The sequence below is a fragment of the Macrobrachium rosenbergii genome, chromosome 29 (assembly GCF_040412425.1).
Source record: "Macrobrachium rosenbergii isolate ZJJX-2024 chromosome 29, ASM4041242v1, whole genome shotgun sequence".
Taxonomy (NCBI): Eukaryota; Metazoa; Arthropoda; class Malacostraca; order Decapoda; family Palaemonidae; genus Macrobrachium; species Macrobrachium rosenbergii.
Window position 1 is genome coordinate 7,036,134 of NC_089769.1, and position 23,728 is coordinate 7,059,861.

At 35.4% G+C, this 23,728-nt stretch overlaps 4 protein-coding genes and 1 pseudogene across 4 annotated transcripts; 1 reads left to right on the forward strand and 4 right to left on the reverse strand.

Annotated features, from left to right (window-relative positions):
• Positions 1-3,247: 3,247 nt before the first annotated feature.
• On the reverse strand, positions 3,248-5,779 carry LOC136854549 (uncharacterized). Its single transcript, XM_067130895.1, has 2 exons — positions 5,637-5,779; positions 3,248-5,455 (listed from the first exon to the last, which is right to left on the reverse strand). Exons 1-2 carry the CDS (start codon positions 5,736-5,738, stop codon positions 4,835-4,837), a joined length of 723 nt encoding a protein of 240 aa, XP_066986996.1. The 5' UTR covers positions 5,739-5,779; the 3' UTR covers positions 3,248-4,834.
• Positions 5,780-9,311: 3,532 nt separating this feature from the next.
• On the reverse strand, positions 9,312-10,256 carry LOC136854550 (uncharacterized). The gene is made up of 2 exons (XM_067130896.1): positions 10,101-10,256; positions 9,312-9,882 (listed from the first exon to the last, which is right to left on the reverse strand). Exons 1-2 carry the CDS (start codon positions 10,104-10,106, stop codon positions 9,427-9,429), a joined length of 462 nt encoding a protein of 153 aa, XP_066986997.1. The 5' UTR covers positions 10,107-10,256; the 3' UTR covers positions 9,312-9,426.
• A 2,579-nt stretch (positions 10,257-12,835) lies between these two features.
• On the reverse strand, positions 12,836-13,730 carry LOC136854393 (uncharacterized). The gene is made up of 2 exons (XM_067130696.1): positions 13,575-13,730; positions 12,836-13,399 (listed from the first exon to the last, which is right to left on the reverse strand). Exons 1-2 carry the CDS (start codon positions 13,578-13,580, stop codon positions 12,944-12,946), a joined length of 462 nt encoding a protein of 153 aa, XP_066986797.1. The 5' UTR covers positions 13,581-13,730; the 3' UTR covers positions 12,836-12,943.
• A 4,001-nt stretch (positions 13,731-17,731) lies between these two features.
• LOC136854553 (uncharacterized) lies at positions 17,732-18,615 on the reverse strand. Its single transcript, XM_067130898.1, has 2 exons — positions 18,477-18,615; positions 17,732-18,303 (listed from the first exon to the last, which is right to left on the reverse strand). The coding sequence occupies exons 1-2, from the start codon at positions 18,480-18,482 to the stop codon at positions 17,854-17,856; spliced, it is 456 nt and encodes a 151-aa protein (XP_066986999.1). The 5' UTR covers positions 18,483-18,615; the 3' UTR covers positions 17,732-17,853.
• Positions 18,616-21,580: 2,965 nt separating this feature from the next.
• Positions 21,581-22,489, forward strand: LOC136854394 (uncharacterized; annotated as a pseudogene).
• Positions 22,490-23,728: the final 1,239 nt, after the last annotated feature.

Here is a 23,728-nt window from a genome sequence, read left to right on the forward strand (position 1 = left end):
CTGTAAGCTTCATAACTGAACTGTATTGAGGCAAGAAGCCTTTTAATAAAGCGGAAGATTCCATCCAAAGTACATCATAAAGGCCGCCACTAACGCTCAGTTATACCTGCGCAGTTATGCCTGCACACTGGCCTGTGCGGGCAAAACTGAACCCACTAACGTTCGGTTACACTTGCACAGGCCGACTTTGCAGGCATAACTGCGCAGGTATAGCTGAGCGTTAGTGGCGGCCTTAATATGCATGTCGTATGAATACAGTAAGCAGTTACCCATCTAAGGGTTAACAGTGGGAAAATTTTTCTTTGCTTAAAGTATTCTTTAGACCTTCCGCTGATTGTTGAGTATCCAACGTATATTCAACTTTTCAAATTACAGTTTTAATGTATTGTAAGAGGCTTGAATAACAATTTCAGGAACTAAAAAATTTTGTGATATTTTTATCAAAGATACAGCAGATACTCATAAAATAAAACGAATAATAATATTTGATTAAGAAAGTACTGTAGGTACTATATTCTTCCCTGTGAATTAGGTGTAGACGTGTCATGCCGGCTATTGTCTTCCAGATCAACACTGCCTTCATTGGCATCTAAACGACGTACCATTTTAGGGCTATTTATTTTGAAGATATAAAACTTTGTGTATGAAGATCAATATTAATTCACATTACGTCAAAATCATGACGAAAGTCGTTAAGGTTCGACGAAGTTCGAGGAAATATCATCAAAAATATTTTTAGGTCGATGGCAGAATATTCACGTATTGTCTGATCTTTTAAAACTACCGCTAATTAGGTCACTGGATAGATATCAGGCAAAACTGTCAGTGTGTTGATTTATGTCTGCAAGCCAAAGTAGACAACATCAAATGAACTTTAAACCGAGTGAGATATGCAACGTACGGTAACCTCTTAATACTAGTCCAGCCTTTCGTTTTTACAGCTAAATCTCTAAAGTCAAAGAACTCATTATTCAAGGATAATTTTAACTAATTAAAACTGTAGATGGTATCAGGATGAACACAAAGGAATGCGTAGGGAGCCTAAATACTTAATGAAAATAAAAAGTTATCAATAGAAAGAAAAGGATTTGCATGTAAAGAATAAACAAAAGATGAAAATCGTTCATTAATAAGAACGATATAGGCTACCTTGAAGAAGCTATTCTTGTGTAAAACAGGTATTCTTTTTTATTTTTATAGAACATAAAAATTGGTATCCGATATTAATACAGCTTGCAAGCACTGTGAATATATCGGATAAAGCAGTTATTTATATAATGACCAAAAGTGCTCGACAAGCACAATAATTATTATGTCAACCTCTAAGAGTTCAATTAATTCAAGTATATTAGTATTTATCTTTGTACCTGAGACCTAGACAGTGACTAAGGATATCAACAAATGTCATCTCTCTCTCTCTCTCTCTCTCTCTCTCTCTCTCTCTCTCTCTCTCTCTCTCTCTCTCTCTCTCTCGGAATGCAATTATCACCAGATGCTGTTTTTTCAAAAATTACCTTATTATTGGGGTCATAAATGAACTAAATGTAAATATATATATATATATATATATATATATATATATATATATATATATATATATATATATATATATGAAAAAAGAGATTTAAGAGATTTAAAAGAAATACGTCTTATGCGAGGTATTTATCTTAAACATTTATCATTATAAAAGTTAAAATATATCCATGAAATTCTTTGCACAAAGAAATAAATGTTTCAATGTGACAGGAACGACTTTGATGACTATGAAATCCACGGGAATTTATTCCACGATTGAGAGAGAGTCCGGGGTGTTCTTACCTTATGGACGAGGATTCCTATCGACGGAACGTGTTAAGAAGGCAGGAACTCCCCAACTTCACATAATTATGATTTACTTCGAACGCCTGAAACACTGAAGATTCCCAGTGACGCCACTTGTAATATGAAAACGAGTTTTGTGCTCATACGCAGCAGATATAACCAGAAGAACATCGTGCGCAGGGAGTGGCTGGACATTTTTTATTACTCTTAGGATTTTCATAATATCCGCCAGGCGTAAATTCCCCCCTTGTCTGACAGCTATATTTATACCCAGAGGGAAACAGAGAAAGCACTTCTTCACCAGCTCCTCACACAGAAGACATGGTAAGAGACTATACGAAATATTTCCCTTCATGGTGTATATATATATATATATATATATATATATATATATATATATATATATATATATATATATATATATGTATGTGTGTATGTATAAATACTTACATTTATATATATACACTGTATATATATATATATATATATATATATATATATATATATATATATATATATATACATATACTGTATATATATCATTCAGATATATATAGACACATTTACCATCTATCACACAAGACATGTATGCACATATATTGGAAATATTTTCAAAACATTACCGTAGAGTAAAATAAGGAATTTTTATATCATTGTTTAATACTTTCAGTGTTCATTAACTACCTAATATTAAAAACATTCTTTAAAGCAAAGAGAAAATTATTTTGATCATTATTAAAATCACCATAAGCTCCATTTACATTCCACTTCACAAATAAAGTTTCCTGTCCTGTCATTCGAACAGGCTCGCACAGTCCTTCTTGTCGTTCTCTTGGTGGCACTCGTTGCCTCTTTAGCCGCTGCATACCCACAGTTCGGTAACCCTGGATTGGAAGGAGGAGCAGGATTTGGACAGCCTGGATTTGGCGACGCTGCCAGTAAGTAACATCTTGACGCAGTCTTCCCAGTCATAGGATTAGAATGCATTATATGCACATGGCAGACAGATTAAGTCGGCGTTGTGTTTCAGATGTGACCTTATTCCCTTCTTTCTCCTGCAGTAGGTGGAAGTCCTTACACCAACGCCTTCGGGGGTCCCTGCCGTTACTGGAGCCAAGACCCAATCACCAGGAAGTACTTCTGCTCCGAAACTCCAGAGCAGACCTTCCCTGGACTCTTCTAAGGGCTGCGTCTTCTTTCCCACCGGAAATTTGACAGTAATGACAGTGAAGAAAAGGAACAAGCAGATGCTCATTAGGTTCAGGTGCAGAAAAAAGTTATGTCAGTATTTACGAAAGAGGGTTTAATCCCACTATTACGATTCACTGTGATTAAAACAAGCTAAATTTCACAAAAACAGTGTTATTTGAGATATGTGAAGTCACTGCCGTTCCGCATATACGTGTTATACTTTAAAAGCTTTACGTGAACATTTTTCATGAGAGAGACAGAGAGAGAGAGAGAGAGAGAGAGAGAGAGAGAGAGAGAGAGAGAGAGAGAGAGAGAGAGAGAGACTTATTTATATCTAAATGTTATTAGCGTGAATCAATTCTAGAAATAAAAGGATAAAATTTTCTTTTGCTATTTATTCTCCTTGTTATTATTGCTACATTAAAGCTCACACATCTTTTAAGGTGGAAAAATACTTAAATGTTTATATTTTTTCTTCAAAGTCAGCTCCTTGCGGCTTTCTGGGCGATCGAAAATTAACTAACATCACTTTAATAAAATAAACAATTAAATAAAGTCATTACCTGAAGGAGACAATTATTCCTATTTATCATACAGAAACTGAACCCATTTACCTATCGCTGTTATTGAAATTTAGTGGAAATTGATGAGTAACACTTGCTTCAGGAAAATCGTGACGGTAGCAAACAACTTGTAATTGGTGAGGCTTGATTTTTTTCCAGTGGTGAAAAGACAGCAGAAATTGCTATGAAAATACTCTGTTTCGTAAATGAATACATGAATAAATATTATTAAAAAACATACCATTTTTAAGCCTAAATAGTAAAAATGATAAAACATCAATGATTAATTTCTAGACACAAAATTAGTTGAAGCGTTAAAAATAAAGTTTTAGCATCCAGACCTAATGAATACTTTATAGACTGCTACAGAAAACTGATAATGAATAAAGTAATATAGGACCAAAAATAAAATGTAGACAAAGACTGAATTAAATTATTGTCAAAAGATATTTTGCCGTATTTATTTTCTATAAAAACTTAATCGAAAGAAAAGGTTTATTTTGATGAAATGAATAACATACCTATACCATCTATTTATATGAAGGATGCAAGCTGAATGCTGACTTTACTTCCTTCATTTACTTGTGTTAAAAGGATACTTGATTTGTTTCTTGTTCATGAGTATTTATTCATCAATTGTCTGTGTATGTGTGTCTGTGTGAATTAAATATACTATCATAAACTTTACTTGAAAATCCCAATGAGAACTATTGCTAATTTAACAATGTCGTATTATAGAAGTCAAGAAAATTTTTTCAAACAGGCAAACAAAATAAACAAAACGAATGTGTAACTAAAAACAAGTTTTGTTGAGTATGTTTTAAGCTGACTACAACTCATATTAATCTTTCAGTAAACAGTTTAGTTGTGTATTTTTTATAATGATTAATAATGGATGAAGAGATTTCGATGCCAGTTAGATGGGTATTTTGTGATTCTTTCTTTATAATATTAAAACATCTGTGCTAACCAAAATTCCATCTTGGATATTAATTACATATACCAGATTCTGATAAAAAAATCTATACAGGATTGGTTAAAAAAAAATATTTGTTTTAGGTATTAATCTGAAATCCTTTGTAATTTAGGTGCAGACTTCAGTAGAGTTAAAAGTTCGTTGGACAATTCTGTCCTCAATGTACATTAGAACTTGATCTTAAAATAATATGATCTTTTAACAAGTTTTCTTTATAAATATTTCTATTCACAGTAAAATTTATTAGAAAGGCATGCGTGAATCATACTAATTTACAAGCATTCTAAACCTCATCTAATCTAGGAATGATGTTTGAAAATGATACAAATATTCTTTGTTGAAAATAAATATTTATTATCGGATATCTTGGGTCAGATGAGTGTAAAAAAAATAAAGAATTACATAATGATTTAAAATGAAGCTCCTTCAATAAAAGTGAAGAATTATCAACGAAATCAGAATCCTCCAAAGCCGGAAGACCCAACAGGGGTTTGCACACGTGCTCCTCAAGACACCTGTCGTAGCAGCACTTGTCAATGCCTCCGCACTTGCTGTCGTTGGAGCAAGTCTGTGGAGGGGCAAAGCTCCTGACGGGTGGGCACTGAGGCCTGACGGGAGGGCATACACCTGGCTTCACGAAGGGAATGGTGTCAGGCTCATCGTTGGTCTCGCAGCAGTATGCCTGTCCCTCGGGAGTTCGGCACCAACGTCTGCAGGTGCTGGAAACTCCTCCGAATCCTCCTCCAAAGCCTGGATTAATGCCGCCTCCGAAACCACCTCCAAATCCTGGATCAGCACCACCTAAACCTGGGTTTAATCCTCCAAAGAATCGCTTATTTCCTCCGTGTTTATCCTTTGTAAAGGCAACAGCTGCCAGACAGCAGACGAGCAAGACCTGAAGTCCCTGAAAAGAAAGAAAACAATAATTACAAGCAAATCTTTGAAATGTCTACAGTTCATTTGTTTTTCCAATCCGATTTCTGAGTATTCAGAGAAGCATCACTGTTGTATCTGAACAGCAAATCACCAATAGTCAATACAACTAATCTAAAGATATAAAAATATCAAGGTGAACAGGAACTCACTTTCATTTTGTCTACAGCAGAGTTAGATGCGCCTCGATTCTTCTTCTTGTAAAGAGTGAATGCTGTCTGCTGGACTCGCAGTCCTTTATATCGTAAAACCATGTTCGGTATATTTCCCTTCCGCAATGTTACCCTCCCTCATCGCGGGAAGTCCGGACGCTTGAACCTGCAATGCAGCTGACTCATCGCTCATTGACCACGCGTCTGGAAAGTTTCCTCTTACGCTCCTTCTGTATTTTTTCCAATTTTGTAATCATGAGAGATTTTAGTAACAAAGACTTTTCCCAGTTGACAAGAATAATAAAAAAATGTATTGATGATGCTGTTCTATAAACTACCTTTTATATATAAATACTTATATATATATATATATAATATACATAAATATATATTTATATATATATATATATATATATATATATATATATATATATATATATATATATATATATATATATATATATATATATATATATATATATATATATATATAAAATATATAGCCACACAACTTCACTGGGCATATGCAGTATATTCAAATTACTCGAGATGGTTTAAATTAAAGAATCTGCAATCTTATTTGGGACTAATACAATTATATATATATATATATATATATATATATATATATATATATATATATATATATATATATATATACATCTACACGCACACACGCACATTTACATATGTATATATATATAGCTATTCAGATGTGTTATGTAAGTCACCGATCTCTTCTAGAAGATTAGCAGAATGTCATAAATTTAGTTTTTGAAATAAAATGACTAGAAATGTCTGCATGAGGCGCCAATAATTTTCGAACTAGAAACAAGCTAAGACCGATGTATTTTAAGATTTGAAGGTTATTCTGTTTATCATCAAGAAATAATTTCCTAAGATAATTTCCGTGTCATACATTTATGGAAGGTATTTTTTTATTACATTGAATTCAAAGGAAAATTGTCTCCAGCAAACTAAATCTTCAAAGGGTAAAGAAGGATAAACTCTAAAAAGTTGGGATTATTTATATCAAGGACTCAAGCAACGCTGGAAATGTCATGAGTGATAAAGTGGGTAATAAAGGAGCTGGAATGTGTGGAACAATAACAATGGTAAGATATCGTCATCTACTGATCATTAAACAAGCAAACATGACAGACAGAAACACGCCTATAACGCGAGTGAGGACATATCCAAAGCTTTCCAGTAATATCTGGAACTCTGGAACTTGCCCAGCAACAAGATTCCTTGTGCCCTAAAGGCTCAGAGAACGTTGCGACTTGAGCAAATGGCCAAGCGTAAATTCCATGACGCCAGATTGATGACGTCACATTGATGACGCAAGGTCTGTGACGTTAAATGGTAAACCTTCCGATACTGTATTGTACAGGATCCACTTACAACTTCTATCTAGGCGTAGCGCGAGACAAAATAGGATTTGATGAAATGATTGATTTGACTATCAATGTTGAGTAGCTTGATGGTTTTGCAAGATCGTTAAAGCAAATTTAGAATGTTTTAGTCATGTTCCAATAGGTAATGAAAAATAAATAATTATAAAAAGAAATTAATGAATACATAGGTGCATACATGTATATATATATATATATATATATATATATATATATATATATATATATATATATATATATATATATATATATATATATGTGTGTGTGTGTGTGTGTGTGTGTGTGTGTGTGTGTGTGTGTACACATAGTCACTTAACACGTGATTCTTTTATCAAAAGTCCCCATAGGTGAAAAAATGAGAGACTTTGTGTAGCTCCTGACCGGTTTCAGCTTTATTTCCAAATCATTGACGAAGGACTGATACATAGTGGTTCACAATACATATACGACAGAGACTATACGAATAAATATACAAAACCATGAAAATACCCTCTGGATTTGCACTATAGATTCTGATCCTATAGTACTTGTTCTAATTTATGTATGTATATGTAGGTTTGATGGTAAGTATATTTTGGAAGTAGCCCAAACAAACACATTATATAATCATAACAGGAAGAAAAGAATTGCAACCGTGAGCATAATCGTCATCGTCGCAGAATAAAAACATTTTCCTGATCATTCATGTTCTAGAATGGGATTACACAGAGAAGAATTTTTCATCAAATAAAATTGAAAATGTAAAAAAAAAAAATTATCTCTTCAGCAATAATTAGTCAAGGTTTTATCACGCAGGAAATAGCTTAGACATACCCAAATCGAAATGAAAATTTAAAGAGAGATTCTGATGCGTTTTAGATAAGTATCCTGTGGTGTTCCCTTTCTGATTACATGAAGAGGCCTGTTATCTCTATATGAATATTAAGATTACATTCTGAATGATAATAGTTTCCAATAAAGTATAACAAGAAGAAATATATAAACATATTTTATATATATATACAATATATATATATATATATATATATATATATATGTGTGTGTGTGTGTGTGTGTGTGTGTGTGTGTGCATACATATACGCTAGGCCCTATTGGAAATCATTTCTCAAAATTTTGTTTACATCTCCAGTTTAAAGTTGAGCAGATCAGGGTTTCGAATAATGACACACAAATTGTGCCAATTTCCTAACTACGGAATAAAAGATGACCAGCTTAGCTTGCTAAAAAAAATCAAGAATCCGATACCTTATAAAATGCCCAGAAATCCACTTCCGTGATAAGTCTTTTCGATGCCAATTTTAAGTAAATAATCAACTGTTTGCTATAAGGGGTCATAACAAAAAATTGAGAGAATCTCTTGTACTACAATGAATTTGTAATTAAGAGGTCAGAATTACAGGTGACCAAAGTGGGCTCTCTCTCTCTCTCTCTCTCTCTCTCTCTCTCTCTCTCTCTCTCTCTCTCTCTCTCTCTCTCTCTAAGAATATATACTGTATACAATGTGCATGTGTGTATAATAATAGTTGAATGACCCGATTAGCGGCATATTCTGAGCAGAGCATCACAAAATAATTTAGTTCTTACAAATATAGTCTACAGATGGGTGGAGGGGGTTGCTTCCCTCTGGGGTCTACTACACCTCCCTGGGGTGTACGACCTTTCGATGTTATCAGTGTCATAGCCAAGCAGCAACTGATATCGTCCGAGAGTGAGGTACGATAATGTCAGGCATTATCTACGGTGCCAGGGGAAAGGGGCGTGGCTGAGTGATATTCTTAAAATGCGTCGACTTTAGTTTATATTCATGAAATAACAATAATAACCTATCCAAAGCTTAATACCTAGTGAGGTCGTTGTTTTTAATGCCACCACAGCAGAAATGAGATCTGTAACTTCTTTATAATGCTGTGCATCTCAGACTTTCGTTGAGACCATGCTGGGTTGAACTGCAGAGAAACATTAACAGTTAACGACCATATTTTACATTTGCTGCTTTTATATGTAATTGTATAATTTGATGAGGATCATACAATAGTTAGTTCAGTACTTCCGCTGACAATTTAAAACATCAATGAATAGCTTCCATTGGTAGTTGAGGCCACGGTGGATGTAGTTTTAAAAATTGATATCAAGTAATGGCCCTCATTATATCTGCCACGTTTAAATCTACAATCCAGTTTCCATAAATACACTGGGAAAGGCTGTCTATCTTCATACTTATCCTAACAAGGAATACGTTTTAGAAATATTAAACACTATATACGGCATATGAATATTTATTTAATGTCCGATATCTTTGTCATTTTTTTTTCAATATAAAAATAAATAATTCTATTATAATTAAAAGTGATAATGCTTCTAAGAACGGTCAAGAATTATCTTCCAAAACCGAACCCACCGAAGCCGGAAGAGCCAACTGGGGGTTTGCACACGTGCTCCTCAAGACACCTGTCGTAGCAGCACTTGTCTACGCCTCCGCACTTGCTGTCGTTGGAGCATGTCTGTGGAGGGGCAAAGCTCCTGACGGGTGGGCACTGAGGCCTGACGGGAGGGCATACACCTGGCTTCACGAAGGGAATGGTGTCAGGCTCATTGTTGCTCTCGCAGCAGTATGCCTGTCCCTCGGGAGTTCGGCACCAACGTCTGCAGGTGTTGGAAACTCCTCCGAATCCTCCTCCAAAGCCTGGGTTAATTCCACCTCCAAATCCACCTCCAAACCCTGGATCAGCACCACCGAAACCTGGGTTTAACCCTCCAAAGAATCTCTTATTTCCTCCATTTGCATCCTGTGCAAAGGCAACAGCTGTAAGGCAGGAGACGATCAAAAGACCCTAAAAAGAATGGAAACAAAAATTAGACGTAAATCTTTGAAATTTGTCACTATTGCCTGAATGAATATCACACATTAATATTTTTTTTTATTCCGATTTCTCTGCATTCAGAGAAACATCGCATTTATAAAATCAAATCACCAATAACAATACATCTAATCAAAAGATATAAAAGTTTAATGTAATAAAAGTATAATGAGATAAAGTCTGTAACTCACCTTCATGTTGTCTGTAGAGGAACTGACTGGGTAGTGACTTTTCTTCTTCCTTGGCGAGGAGTGAGGGCTGTCAGCTGAGTTCCCAGTCCTTTATACCTGACAAACGCGTTCGGTATTTTCCCCCCCTTCCCAGTGACTCTCACGAAGAGCGGGAAGTCCGGACGCTTGAACATTTAGGGCAAATGATTAATTTCTCGTTGTTTGCGGAAATGGGAAGATCATTAAATATTTTTTGTATTATTGTAACGTTAGATTATAGAATGAATCCCAATCAAAATTAAAAAGATTTATGGAGAAAATGCGGATCATGTTACCCATAATGTTTGATGTTGTTGTTACTAATTAAAAAAATAGACATTTATCAACCGTATCATATTACGGTTGGTATTTCATACCAAAATTGCCAGGCTTTTCTAGAGCGTCTGCAAATAGCCAAAAATCTAGAATTATTAAAAAAAAGTTATATAAAAGAAATATTTCTTAGTTTCGGGGGAATAACAAAACCTCCACTGAAGACTGTAAGGTAAACAAGTATCAGAAGTTGCATCATCTCTGACTAAAGTTAAAAGGGAAGAAGAAATCATCGACTTATGTTGGCTTCCGCATCTCGCATTCAGGGTGGAAGGTTACCTTTTGAAATATTCATCTTTATAAAACACTTGTCACTTTATGTTTTACACCATCCAATTGAGATGAGTGGCTTTAAAGATGAAAAAACAAATCAGTTTATGTTAAAAAATGCGTATACTAAATATATATATATATATATATATATATATATATATATATATATATATATATATATATATATATATATATATATATATATATATATATATATATATACTCGTATACGTGTGTGTGTGTGTGTGTTTAGAAAAATATAAAAAGGCCTTGCAATTGTGGGTGTATTCAAAACAAAGTTTTCTCAGGGGTGACCAGGTAAGGCGGTCAACTTCCACAGCGGAGAATAAGAGTGTAACAGTGAGCCCTAAGCGGCCGCTATTGGGCGAGCGTAAAACCCATGACGTCAAATTGATGACGTCAAATGGATGACGCTGCATCGCGTGAGAATCTCGATCTACTACAGCTGGCTGACGATTGGAGATCACGGGCTCCCTCACTCGACGCAACCTAAGACAGAAAGATTGTTTATGTGACAGAAATTGTTCATTTGAGTGTTTTCCTAGAGTCCAGAGCCAATTTGCTGATACTTTAAATCTATATATTCTGTTTTCTTTCTCCTTTTTCCAGAGATGTTCTGCCTCTCTGAGTTCTTCACTATTCTTTACTTTACTGATGAAAAATTCAGATAGTTTCAGAAGCTAACATAAACCGAATGTAATACTGGCATTTCGTCCCACTTTTCTTGGTTATATACAGATGTCCATTTTTGATAAGTGTTTTTTTTATGTCCGTAAGCACATAATTACTAGTACGCTCGTAAAATACTTATTTCTTTAGAGGAATTTCATGGAAAAATTTAATCAATTTATTATTTTTAATTTTTGCAAAGTCGGGTGAAGGAGGACGCTAAATCTTAAACTTCATAAGTAACCCATGAAATCCGTGTCTAAAAATTTCATAAAGCAGGTTTTCAAGAAGGAAGACCTGTTTTCTTTGTCCGCTTTCCCTGACTCTGGCAATCGTGTCGAAGCTATATAACAACGATTTCTGGAGTCTAATCGTCACCTGGTAGTTTCCTGCACCTTGCGGAGTATTGCCTCACAGAAGCTATAGAACTATTGAGTGGGAAAACTTGATTCACAAATCAAGGGAATTCAGGAATTTCTTACGCAACTGAAAATGAGCCTATAAGCTTAATTATGAATGTGCAGTTATAAAGGAGATAAATGGATAAGAATCTAAGCGAAGTAACAGGGCAAACTTCTGAGGAATGTCTCCCTTGAGAGTGTGTTCTACATTGTTAAGTGCTTACATTATTAAAGAAACTGGAATTAAGGGAATGACCTGCTGGGGTTGTCGATTCTCTTACTTGTTTATTTGTGCTGTAATTTTTACCATTCCATCCTAAGCTCAACGCACGCCGTTCATCCTCTGTGTTATAAAATGCATTCAGATTCGCTGAATCAGTTTTCACACGAGGAGAAAAAACTGAAAAAGAGCAGTAAGAAGTTCCAAGCGTTAATGGAATGGTATCTCTCCTGGTAATCGTCAAGAAAAGACATTACCAAGATCAATCATTATTGTGGAGATTTTGATGCGCTTCAAATGTGTATCCAATATTCCTTGTTTGACGAGATATTGCGGGTGGCCCTCTATTTCTATATGAATTTTTCAACTACATCATTCATGATGATAACTTTTCTAAGTAAAATTTGATGAAATGATATGCCTATACGTGTATACACACACACACACACACACACACAAACACAGACACATACATAAGGTCCTCCTCAGCTGAAGAGGACTTCAGTGAAGGTATTTATTTTTTGATATTTATTCATATAAACTTAACCGCTAACCATTTCCTTTTCATACTCTTTATAGCAATGAGCTTTGAAAATCATAGAACAATTATGAATTCTCCGAAGGCGGTTTCAAATATCAATAAATTGCTTACCTTTGTGGTTTTGGCCACAATAGTTGTAATTTTAAAAACGGTATCAAATATTGGTTCCACATAGTTTTATTAAATACTTTGAGAAAAAATGGGCATTTTAATGCCTATTTAAACTGGGATTAACTTTTATAAATAAGAAAATAGCATATATGGTATATAACATTTATTAATACCTGAGATCTTTGGCATTTATAAATCTAAAATAAAGAATCAAATAGTAATTGAAAATGATGATCTTTCAATGGACGATCAGGAATTATCTTCCAAAACCGAATCCACCGAAGCCTGAAGACCCAACAGGGGGTTTGCACACGTGCTCCTCAAGACACCTGTCGTAGCAGCACTTGTCGACGCCTCCGCACTTGCTGTCGTTGGAGCATGTCTGAGGAGGGGCAAAGGTCCTGACGGGTGGGCACTGAGGCCTGACGGGAGGGCATACACCTGGCTTCACGAAGGGGATGGTGTCAGGCTCATTGTTGCTCTCGCAGCAGTATGCCTGTCCCTCGGGAGTTCTGCACCAACGTCTGCAGGTGTTGGAAACTCCTCCGAAACCTCCTCCAAAGCCTGGGTTAATCCCACCTCCAAATCCACCGCCAAATCCTGGATCAGCACCACCGAAACCTTGGTTTAATCCTCCAAAGAATCGCGTATTTCCTTCATTTTTATCCTGTGCAAAGGCAACAGCTGTCAGACAGCAGACGATCAACAGTCCCTGAAAGGAAAAGAAACAAAAAATTAGACAAATCTTTTAAATTTCTCACTATTTTCTTAATGATTCCAAAGCATTCAGAATAACATCATAGTTGTAACTCAACCTCAAATCACCAATAATCGTTACAGATAACCATAAAATATAAAAGTATGAGAAGATAAAGTCTGTAACTCACCTTCATGTTGTCTATGGTGGTGGAGTTGAGCGAATGAGTAGTGATTCTCGTTCTTCCCTCTTGAGGAGTGGATGCTGTCTGCTGGGTTCACAGTCCTTTATACATCACGAATGTGCTCGGTATTTTCCCCTTCCCAGACGTGACTCTCACCAAGCGCGGGAAGTCCAGACGCTTATTTGAACCTTCACGAACAATGACTCATCTCGCGGTCCTATAGATAATGGGAAGCAAGTTCTACGCTTGCTCTCATTTAATGTTATTTTTTTATTGCAACGTTGCCAGTACGAGAGGTTTAGGTTGAAAGAATCTACACATTAAAAAAAGGTTGTAATTACAATTAAAGAGACTAGTTGCGAAAGTATAGATCTCGTTATCTTTGTTTGATGCAATTTGTACGGATATTGAAAAAAAAATACATTTCCAATTTTGTCATATTACACTTGGAAAGTCATTCGGAAGTGGCCAGACTTTCTTAAAAGACTTGTAGGAAGTCGTAAATATATTTTTATTATAAAAGTCATATAAAACAAAAATTTTATGGTTTCATCGAAATAGCAATAAATTCCGAAGATGAATGCAAGATAAAGAATTATCTGAAGTGGCATCATTCATAACTAAAACCAATAGTAAAGAAGCAAACGCATTCCTATGGCGACTTCCACACCTCGTATTCAAATTGAAAACTTGTGTTTTGGATTATTTATCTGTACAATATATACTGAGAGAAAAAACAAAAGTTAGCCATCAGTAACCATATCCTTGAAGTGACCTCCTCTAACGAGGAGAGAGACATTCCAGCAATTATCCGAAATGACATTTCGGTGATTTTTAAGGAATCAAATGACAGCAAGTTGGTCATGTGTTTCCTCAGTACATAAAATTTTCCCGAAAATTTAAATTGAAATATACAAAATAACGCAAAACTGGCTTGTACTGATAAGCGGGACGTCCTCAGTAATATAAAATAAAGGGTGCTCTACCCTTTTTGAATTACTGTTACCTGTTGCTAACGTGATGTTTTATTAAAAGACCCCTATCGTGAAGTTGATGTGGATGACGTCACTGATTTAGAATTAAAACAAGAGAGGAAGAAAACATTAATAATCACGGATCCTCAAATAAATAAAAAAAAAATAAATACAGATATAATTTAAAGGTAACTTCCAGAATTTACAGAATATATATATATATATATATATATATATATATATATATATATATATATATATATACATCCTTTTTTTTTTCTAAAACTCTCACAATCACATGAGTCACTAACATGATAAAAAAAAATCCCCAAATTGCAAACCTGCTTGATTCTCCTCTTATGGATCTTTTCTCCGGTCTTCTTACTGCGTAATTTTTAGTGTTCTTATTTCCTTTCATTACGTTCAGGAACGAGCCAGGATAAAAAAAAAAAAAAAAAGGAAATTCGTCACGGAGGATTACAAAGGCCACCTGATTTCTGGAGAATCCCAGTTACGCAACTCGAGGCGAAAGAAAAAAACTGGTTTTGCAATCGTACTCAAAGCGGTTACGTCCGAAGGAGTTTGAATTCGGGAAGAAGCACTTTTTCCTATTGTTCAGACTTTTATAAGAGTTGCGTGATGTGAATTTCCTCGACCACCGTCCAGCTGCATTTAAGGCAGTACAATTATCCCCAGCACCGAGAAAGGGAATAGCTGTAAGATGACGTTTGGTAATCTCTCTCTCTCTCTCTCTCTCTCTCTCTCTCTATATATATATATATATATATATATATATATATATATATATATATATATATATATATATATATATATATATATATATATATATATATATATATATATATATATATATATATATATATATATATATATGTATATGTATATATATATATATATATATATATATATATATATATATATATATATATATGTATATATATATATATATATTTATATATATATAATATGCGTATATGATCATTCAAAGGAATGTATAGAAAGTCGAAATTTTTTAATAATAATAAAAAGCTATCAATGAAAAAAGAAAACGATTTGCCCAGCAAGTCTGACAAAAGTTGAAAATCATTCATTTTTAATCGTAATCTACCTTGAAGTGGATATTCTTGTATAAAACAGGTATTGCTTTTTTTTTGTATTTTTATATAACATAAAGACTGGTATCCGACATGAATACAGCTTGCTAGCGCTGTGAATATATCGGATGAAGTGATTATAGCCATAACGACCAAAAGTGCTCGAAAAGGCACAATAATTTAATGTCAGTATCTTAAGATTTCAATTAATTAAAGTATATTAGTATCTAGTTTTGTACCTGAGACTTAGATTGTGATTAAGGCTATCAACAAATGTCCTTTCTCTCTCTCTCTCTCTCTCTCTCTCTCTCTCTCTCTCTCTCTCTCTCTCTCTCTCTCTCCGGGATACAATTATCACTTGATGCTTTTTTTTTTTTTTTCTAAAATTACTTAATTATTGGGTTTGTAAATGAACTAATTGTAAAAAATGTAAAAAAGACATCTAAGAGAAAGGCGTATCATATGAAGTATTTATCTCGAGTACTTATCATAGAAGGTAGAATATATCCATGAAATGATTTGAATAGCAAATAAATGTTTCATTGTGACATTAACGAATTTAATTACAATAAAACCCACGGGAAATGTTACCACGATTACGAAAGATTTGTGCGGTACTCCTATCATAATTGTCATGGACTATAGATAGAACGTCTCAAGAAGGTAGGAACTCCCTAACTTCGTATATTGATGATTTACATAAAACACCTGAAGCACTGAAGATTCCCAGCGACGCCACTTGTAAGAAAAGAACGAGTTTTGTTCTCGTACGCAGCAGTTATAACCAGGAGAAAATCAAACAAAGGAAGTGGCTGGACTTTTTCCTCTCGCTTTGGACTTGCATGATATCCACCGTGCGTAAAGTCCCCCTTGTCGTAACACTTCTACCTAAACCCTGAGAGAAACAGAGAAAGCAGTTTATCATCGGCTCCTCGCATACAGAAGTCATGGTAAGAGACTATACGAAATATTTCTCTTAAATGTATCTATTCAATGTTGTGTTCACACGCATTTACTATCAATCAGAGTATGCACGTATACACACACATTAGAAATAGTCTTAAAACATTAGTAGAAAGTCAAATAAGACTTTTTCTACCAATGGTAAACAATATTTTCAGTTTATATTGATTACTTACTGCTCATAAACTCATTTTTTAAAAGCACAGCGGATATTATTTCGCTCATTATTGAATTCTCGCTAAACTCCCTTTACCCTTTCATATCAATCGCTCCATAAATAAAGTTTCCTGTACCTTCATTCAAACAGGCCCGCTCAGTCCTTCTTGTCACCCTAATAGTGGCGCTCGTTGGACTGTTTGGCTCTTGCATACCCACAGTCCGGTAATCCTGGATTCGAAGGAGCAGAATTTGGACAGCCTGGATTTGGAGGTGCTGCCAGTAAGTACCATCTTTAGAAAGCCTTTTGATTCATTTATTGGTAAGAATGAATGAGATGCAGATGGCACATAGATTAAGTACATGCTACGTTCAAGGCTTTTAAACCTAATTCTGTTTCCTCTCCTGCAGTAGGTGGAAACCCTCACACCAATGCCTTCGGGGGTCTCCGCCATTACTGGAGCCAAGAGATATGGTCAAAGCAGGGTTCGGCAAATATGCATGCAAAATTAGCAAAGTATTCTCTAGGGGAATCCATAAACACTTCAGTATTTTTATATTTCATTTGCTGTATGTTAACCTCTGAATAGTTCATTTTTCATTTTTGTAATTAAAGTAAAACTGTTGCCTTTTCAGGAAGTACAGCAAGAGAACTATTTCAGATTTTAAGGATAATGCATTTTTCAAGGTCAGTTCAGTTTTCTTCCACGAAAGTTTCAAATATCAGTGAACATTTCCCAGCAAAGACTTTGTCCACACCAACTGCAGTTTAAAATACTATCAAACAATGTTTCATCGCAGATTCAATAACGATATCACACTAATTTTGGGTGTCATTGTAAATATTTCAGTTCTCAGTTGACTATACTGGCAAAGCACTTGTGAATCAAATTGATCCATACGAATTCTAAACCTCATCTAATTAAGGAGTGACGCTTCGAAATAACACAAATACTCTGTTTTGAAAGTAAAATATTTATTATCGAATGTCTTTGGTTTTTATGAATGTGAAAAAATGAGTTATATTATGATTTAACATGATGCTACGTGAAAGTAATGTCAAAAATTTCTAGGAAATCAGAATCCTCCAAAACCGGAAGACCCAACTGGGGGTTTGCACACGTGCTCCTCAAGACACCTGTCGTAGCAGCACTTGTCAATGCCTCCGCACTTGCTGTCGTTGGAGCATGGCTGTGGAGGGGCAAAGCTCCTGACGGGTGGGCACTGAGGCCTGACGGGAGGGCATACACCTGGCTTCACGAAGGGAATGGTGTCAGGCTCATTGTTGCTCTCGCAGCAGTATGCCTGTCCCTCGGGAGTTCGGCACCAACGTCTGCAGGTGCTGGAAACTCCTCCGAGTCCTCCTCCAAAACCTGGATTAATTCCGCCTCCAAAACCACCTCCAAATCCTGGATCAACACCACCAAGACCTGGGTTTAATCCTCCGAAAAATTTCTTATTTCCTCCACGTTTATCCTTTGCAAAGGCAACAGCTGTCAGACAGCAGACGAGCAAAACCTGAAGTCCCTGAAAGGAAAAGAAAAAAATTAGGACGTTAATCTTTGAAATTTCTTCTTATTATCTGAACGTGCACTTCATAAAGATAAGTTGCTCTTGGGCATTCAAAGAAATAACAATTATACCTCAAATAGACATAACAATATATACGAGAATATGATAAGATAAACTCTGAAACTCACCTTCATGTTGTTAATGGCAGACTCGGATGAGTGCTGATTCTTCTTGTTCCCTTGTGAGGAGTGATGCTGTCTACTGGAAGCACTGTGCTTTATATCTCACACCACAGAACGGTAAAATCCCCTTGCCCGATGTTGCACTCTCTCACTAATCGCGGGAAGACCGGACACTCGCCTCTCGCTCTTGGCCAACGTGGAAAGTTTGCTCTTAACATTTCAGTTTTTTATATATAACTCTCTTTATAAGAGGTTCTGGTAAGGCGTTTGCTAATGAAACCTGAATAGCCTTATTGAGAAAATGTTGGTCATACTGTGAATGTTTAATGCCACTGATACAAAACGGCATCAAATGGGACTTTTGCAAATATGTATATCTCGTATGAAAAATATCAGTCCTTTCTTGAAGGTTTAGGGGAAGTAAAAAAATTAATGTTTATTAAAAAAAATTATTGATAAACACTGACAGCTTGATGAAATAACGAAAACCTCTGAACTACAAAGCAGGTTCAGAGAATATCAGAGAGTTACAACATTAAAACCTGTGAAGACTTGCCTGTCATATAGACTCGTTGGATACTACCTGTTAAAACACAAACATCAAAAAATACCTTTCACTAATTTTGTGGAACTTTCCTATCAGGGTGGATACCTTTATCGTTGATGAATAAAAAAAAAATGTAAGAATAAAGGTAAATATACTTACAGGTTTGGTTAGTACCTTTCCAATATCTTATTTAGCGTTAGATTAAAAAAAATCAGACAGCAGGTATTTTGATACAGATTTTAACATTTTTAAACTTTTGCTGTCGTGGATGAATTTTCTCGGACTTTCTCGGGTCTTAGCGATTTTTTTACGATCTCAACGTAATTAATTAATATTACTTTTCCGTCTTATATCCAAATCGATAAAAAAAAGAAATAAGCCCTGTTCATATTTGCCATTTGAAGATAATACCCTGATAAAACCGGGCTATGAGTAATTTGCAAGGAAGAAAATAGGACCTAAACATTTTAAACCTTTTGAATTTAAAGATATGATTTTAATTTAATGCATATCTCCTAATCTTTGGTAAAAAATCATAAAAGTTTTCAGTAATTGCCAAGTTTATTCATGTCTCTTGTAATTCATTAAAATGAAAACACTGACAAAATTCATCAGTTTAAGCACGTTTGGTACGTAGCAATCAGTCTCCTCTCTCTCTCTCTCTCTCTCTCTCTCTCTCTCTCTCTCTCTCTCTCTTGGAGCTCCCAAAAGACTTACATCTAAGAGGTAGTGGTAATGAAGGTTTAATTAATACTTGATGTAAAAAATCGTTTGTCCACTTTCAATTACAGTTAACTATTTATTGCATTTGTGGGACCAACAATGACATGACTTGCCTTTATTTATGTTATTTACACCTTCAAGAATTCAAGTTCCAGGCGCATCATGAGCATTAAGGCTCGATGGATCCATCCATTTGAATTTCGCTGAATATTCTACTTGAATTCTCATCCATCATGTATTTCATTAGCGCAGTTTAAGATTATGCTTATTGACTCATTTTCTTTTACGTAAGAAATTACTTGAATTCCCTTGATTTGTGAATCAAGTTTTTTCCCATTTAACAATTCTGTATCCTCGGTAAAGCAAGCAAGCGTGACGACCATGAAATTTCCAGATGAGGAATTGTCTGTAGAAATATAATATCTAAAATATTGCCGCGGGCGGCGTCAGGAGGCAGACGAGCAAACCAGTTCTTCAAGACCCCTTCACGGAAGTTATTGGGCACAGAATCCATCGAGTCCCTAGTAATCTTTGGAGTAAGTGTTATCTTACAGCAAACTTTGCCAGAAGCTGAAAAGAAATTGCACTGAATGTTGTGGTGTTCAGCTCACTAAATTAGCTTTATAAAAAAACGCTACGTGAGCACAGTAATAATCTGATACACACCCTCGTTTCGTATTAGGTAATAGAGCTATTCGAATTACCTTACTCAATGTTAAAGAGTAGAATAGCAAAGAACAGAGAAAATTAGAATATGAAAAACAAATTATAAATGGAAATAAAACAAACGATGCGTCGGCATATGTTCAGCACTCGAGGAAAACTTTCGAGTAATTTTTGTGACACTAACATTTTTTACTTCTCGTCTTGTGCTGCGTCGAATGTAGAAGGGGTGGTCGCTCGATTCTACGTCATCGATTCAACGTCATCGATTTGACGTCATGGGTTTCGCTAACGTCCAATAGCAGCCAGTTAAGACTCACCTCACACACATTTTGCCTCTTGAAAGTGAACCGCTTTGAGAAGTTGGCCGGTTGGCGGTTTGTTATTTTGGATGCAACCACGCATGAGTAGTCCTTTTAGTTTATAAATACAAACAATACACACACACACACACACACACACACACACACACACACACACACACACACACATATATATATATATATATATATATATATATATATATATATATATATATATATATATATATATCTATTTAACACAAAACTCAAATTCTATACACATCTCTTTTAACACAAAACTCAAAATTGGAAAGATTCAGTTTATCATCTTTAATGCCTGTTTTGCTGATTGAAAAGTAAGTTTAACAAAAACATCATAGGGGGATGTTTTCTTCTCCCGTACTGACTTTAGCCAAAAAGGATACAACTTCATGAAACCTGTTGATCTCACATTCTTCTCTGGAAATTGTCACCAATTCACTGAAATGAATAAATTCTTATTTTTATAGCAACATTTCAATAAACTTAAGTTTATGGCTTTTCCAAACCTTCTAGAAGAGTTTGGCAGCTGCTAAATGAGATACCAAGGGTAATACGACAAACTTGAAAACATCTATTTTTTCTGTATTCGTACCGACCACATCAAAGAGGGAAGTTGATAAGACCTAAATTTTTGCAACCGTTCTCTTTATATCAGTTAGAATTCTTTATACAAACAGGATCCCTTTAGCCATAATTTCCCATAATGGTAATGTTACAAATTTAAAAAAAGATATTAAGTAAGCGTAAGGCCAGATCGTGTTTCCCAGGTTTCCCATGAACGAGGGACGAATCATTTGCCCTGAGGGTTCAAGCGTCCGTACTTCCCGCGACGGGTGAGAGACAAACCGGGAAGGGAAAATACCGAACGCGGCTGTGAGGTATAAAGGACTGTGAACCCAGCAGACTGCATTCACTCCTCACGAGGGAAGAAGAAGAATCAGTTCTCACCAGAATCTGCTATAAACAACATGAAGGTGAGTTACAGAGTTTATCTCAGCATATTTTTTATGTATCTTGATGATAATTGGTGATTTGAGGCTCGTATATAACTATGAAGTTTCTCTGACTACTCAGAAATTATTAGTGAAAAAATTATTTTGCTGAGTGTAATATTCATTCAGATTATAGTGAACATTTTCAAAGATTTACGCCTAATCTTTATTTCTTTTCGCCTCAGGGACTGTTGATCGTCTGCTGTCTGACAGCTGTTGCCTTTGCACAGGATAAAAATGAAGGAAATAAGAGATTCTTTGGAGGATTAAACCAAGGTTTTGGTGGTGGTGTTGATCCAGGATTTGGGGGTGGTTTTGGAGGTGGAATTAACCCAGGCTTTGGAGGAGGATTCGGAGGAGTTTCCAACACCTGCAGACGTTGGTGCCGAACTCCCGAGGGACAGGCATACTGCTGCGAGAGCAACAATGAGCCTGACACCATTCCCTTCGTGAAGCCAGGTGTATGCCCTCCCGTCAGGCCTCAGTGCCCACCTGTCAGGAGCTTTGCCCCTCCTCAGACATGCTCCAACGACAGCAAGTGCGGAGGCGTCGACAAGTGTTGCTACGACAGGTGTCTTGAGGAGCACGTGTGCAAACCCCAGTTGGGTCTTCCGGCTTCGGTGGATTCGGTTTTGGAAGATAATTCCTGACCTTCCTTTGAAGAAGCGTTATCACAAATTAGCAAAAAATACTTTATTTTAGATTTATAAGTACCAAAGACATAAAATTTTAATAAATATTTATTTTGGATGCAGTGTTTTTAATCATTTTACCAAGATATTCATTGACCAGATGACCATTTAAGAAATGTAATTCTGCGCCATTGACATGTTTTTTCTCAATATACTTTAATATAAGCTGAAATATTTATGTTTAGCCCACAAAGGAAGGGAATTGTTGCATAAAAATGAGGACAGTTGCAATGGCTTTGGAACAAGTTTCAGTGAAACAGCTCCCTTATGTTTTGAAACTTTTATCTGAAGAAGGAAAAGAAACAGTCACTTCAGAACTAAACACAATTCTTTAAATGTTCCACCAGAAAAGAACTGGTTTCTTTTTAGTGACAGAAAATGAAAGGCAGAGTGCTGAAAGATAACCATCAAGAGAAGAAATAAAAATATTGAGAGCATATATGTACTCCGTTTTTGCATTCCCAGACGATGCTTTCCTGTTTTAACTAAATTATTGACAATATTAATTTTTTTCTGTTTTAAAACACTCTAATTAAAAAATCTGCTCAAACGAAAATGAACAAAGATCTGTACAAACCCAGGACGGAGCTATTAAGCAAATCTATCTCCACCAGTCTCCAGCCAGACAATCTTTCCTCACGGATGCAAATCATGTTTTGACTAAGTTCTTTTTAACCTAAATTGAAAGATAGCATTTTTGCCTGCATCAAGAAAATTGTAGATGCTGTCGTCATAAAAAGTGCTACGAGGGCTGCATAGGATGGAAACTAATTTGTAAGATACGTTTAGCCAACATTCAAACAAAAGTCCTTATCAAATTATACAATGATCTATTGCAAGTTATATCTAAAAACTTTAGCTGAATCTCAAGTTTAAAGTCGAGCGAATCGAACTTTAAAGTAAGACAAACAAATTATAGCGTACTTCCATTTTTTATTTAGAAAATAAAAGATGTTTGATTCAGATATCTTTTAAATATATATCAGAAATCAACTTCCATACCAACTGATTATTTGGTGTCAATAATATACTAAGTTTGCCAATAGAGAACAAAACAGAAAAATGACAGACTCTCCTGTGACACAATGAACCTGAAATTAAGACGTCAAAATAACGCTGGACCTAACAGTGATTCCATATGCTCTCTCTCTCTCTCTCTCTCTCTCTCTCTCTCTCTCTCTCTCTCTCTCTCTAAGATATACAAATACAATAGATACACACCCACAGAGGCACAAACATACACAAAAACACTCACACACACACACACACACACACACACACACATATATACATATAT

Coding starts and splice junctions, on each gene's coding strand:
- LOC136854549 (XM_067130895.1), bottom strand. CDS start 5,738: ATGGTTTTACGATATAAAGGACTGCGAGTCCAGCAGACAGCATTCACT. Junction 5,456..5,636: donor CTGCTGTAGACAAAATGAAA/GTGAGTTCCTGT, acceptor CTTTCTTTTCAG/GGACTTCAGGTCTTGCTCGT.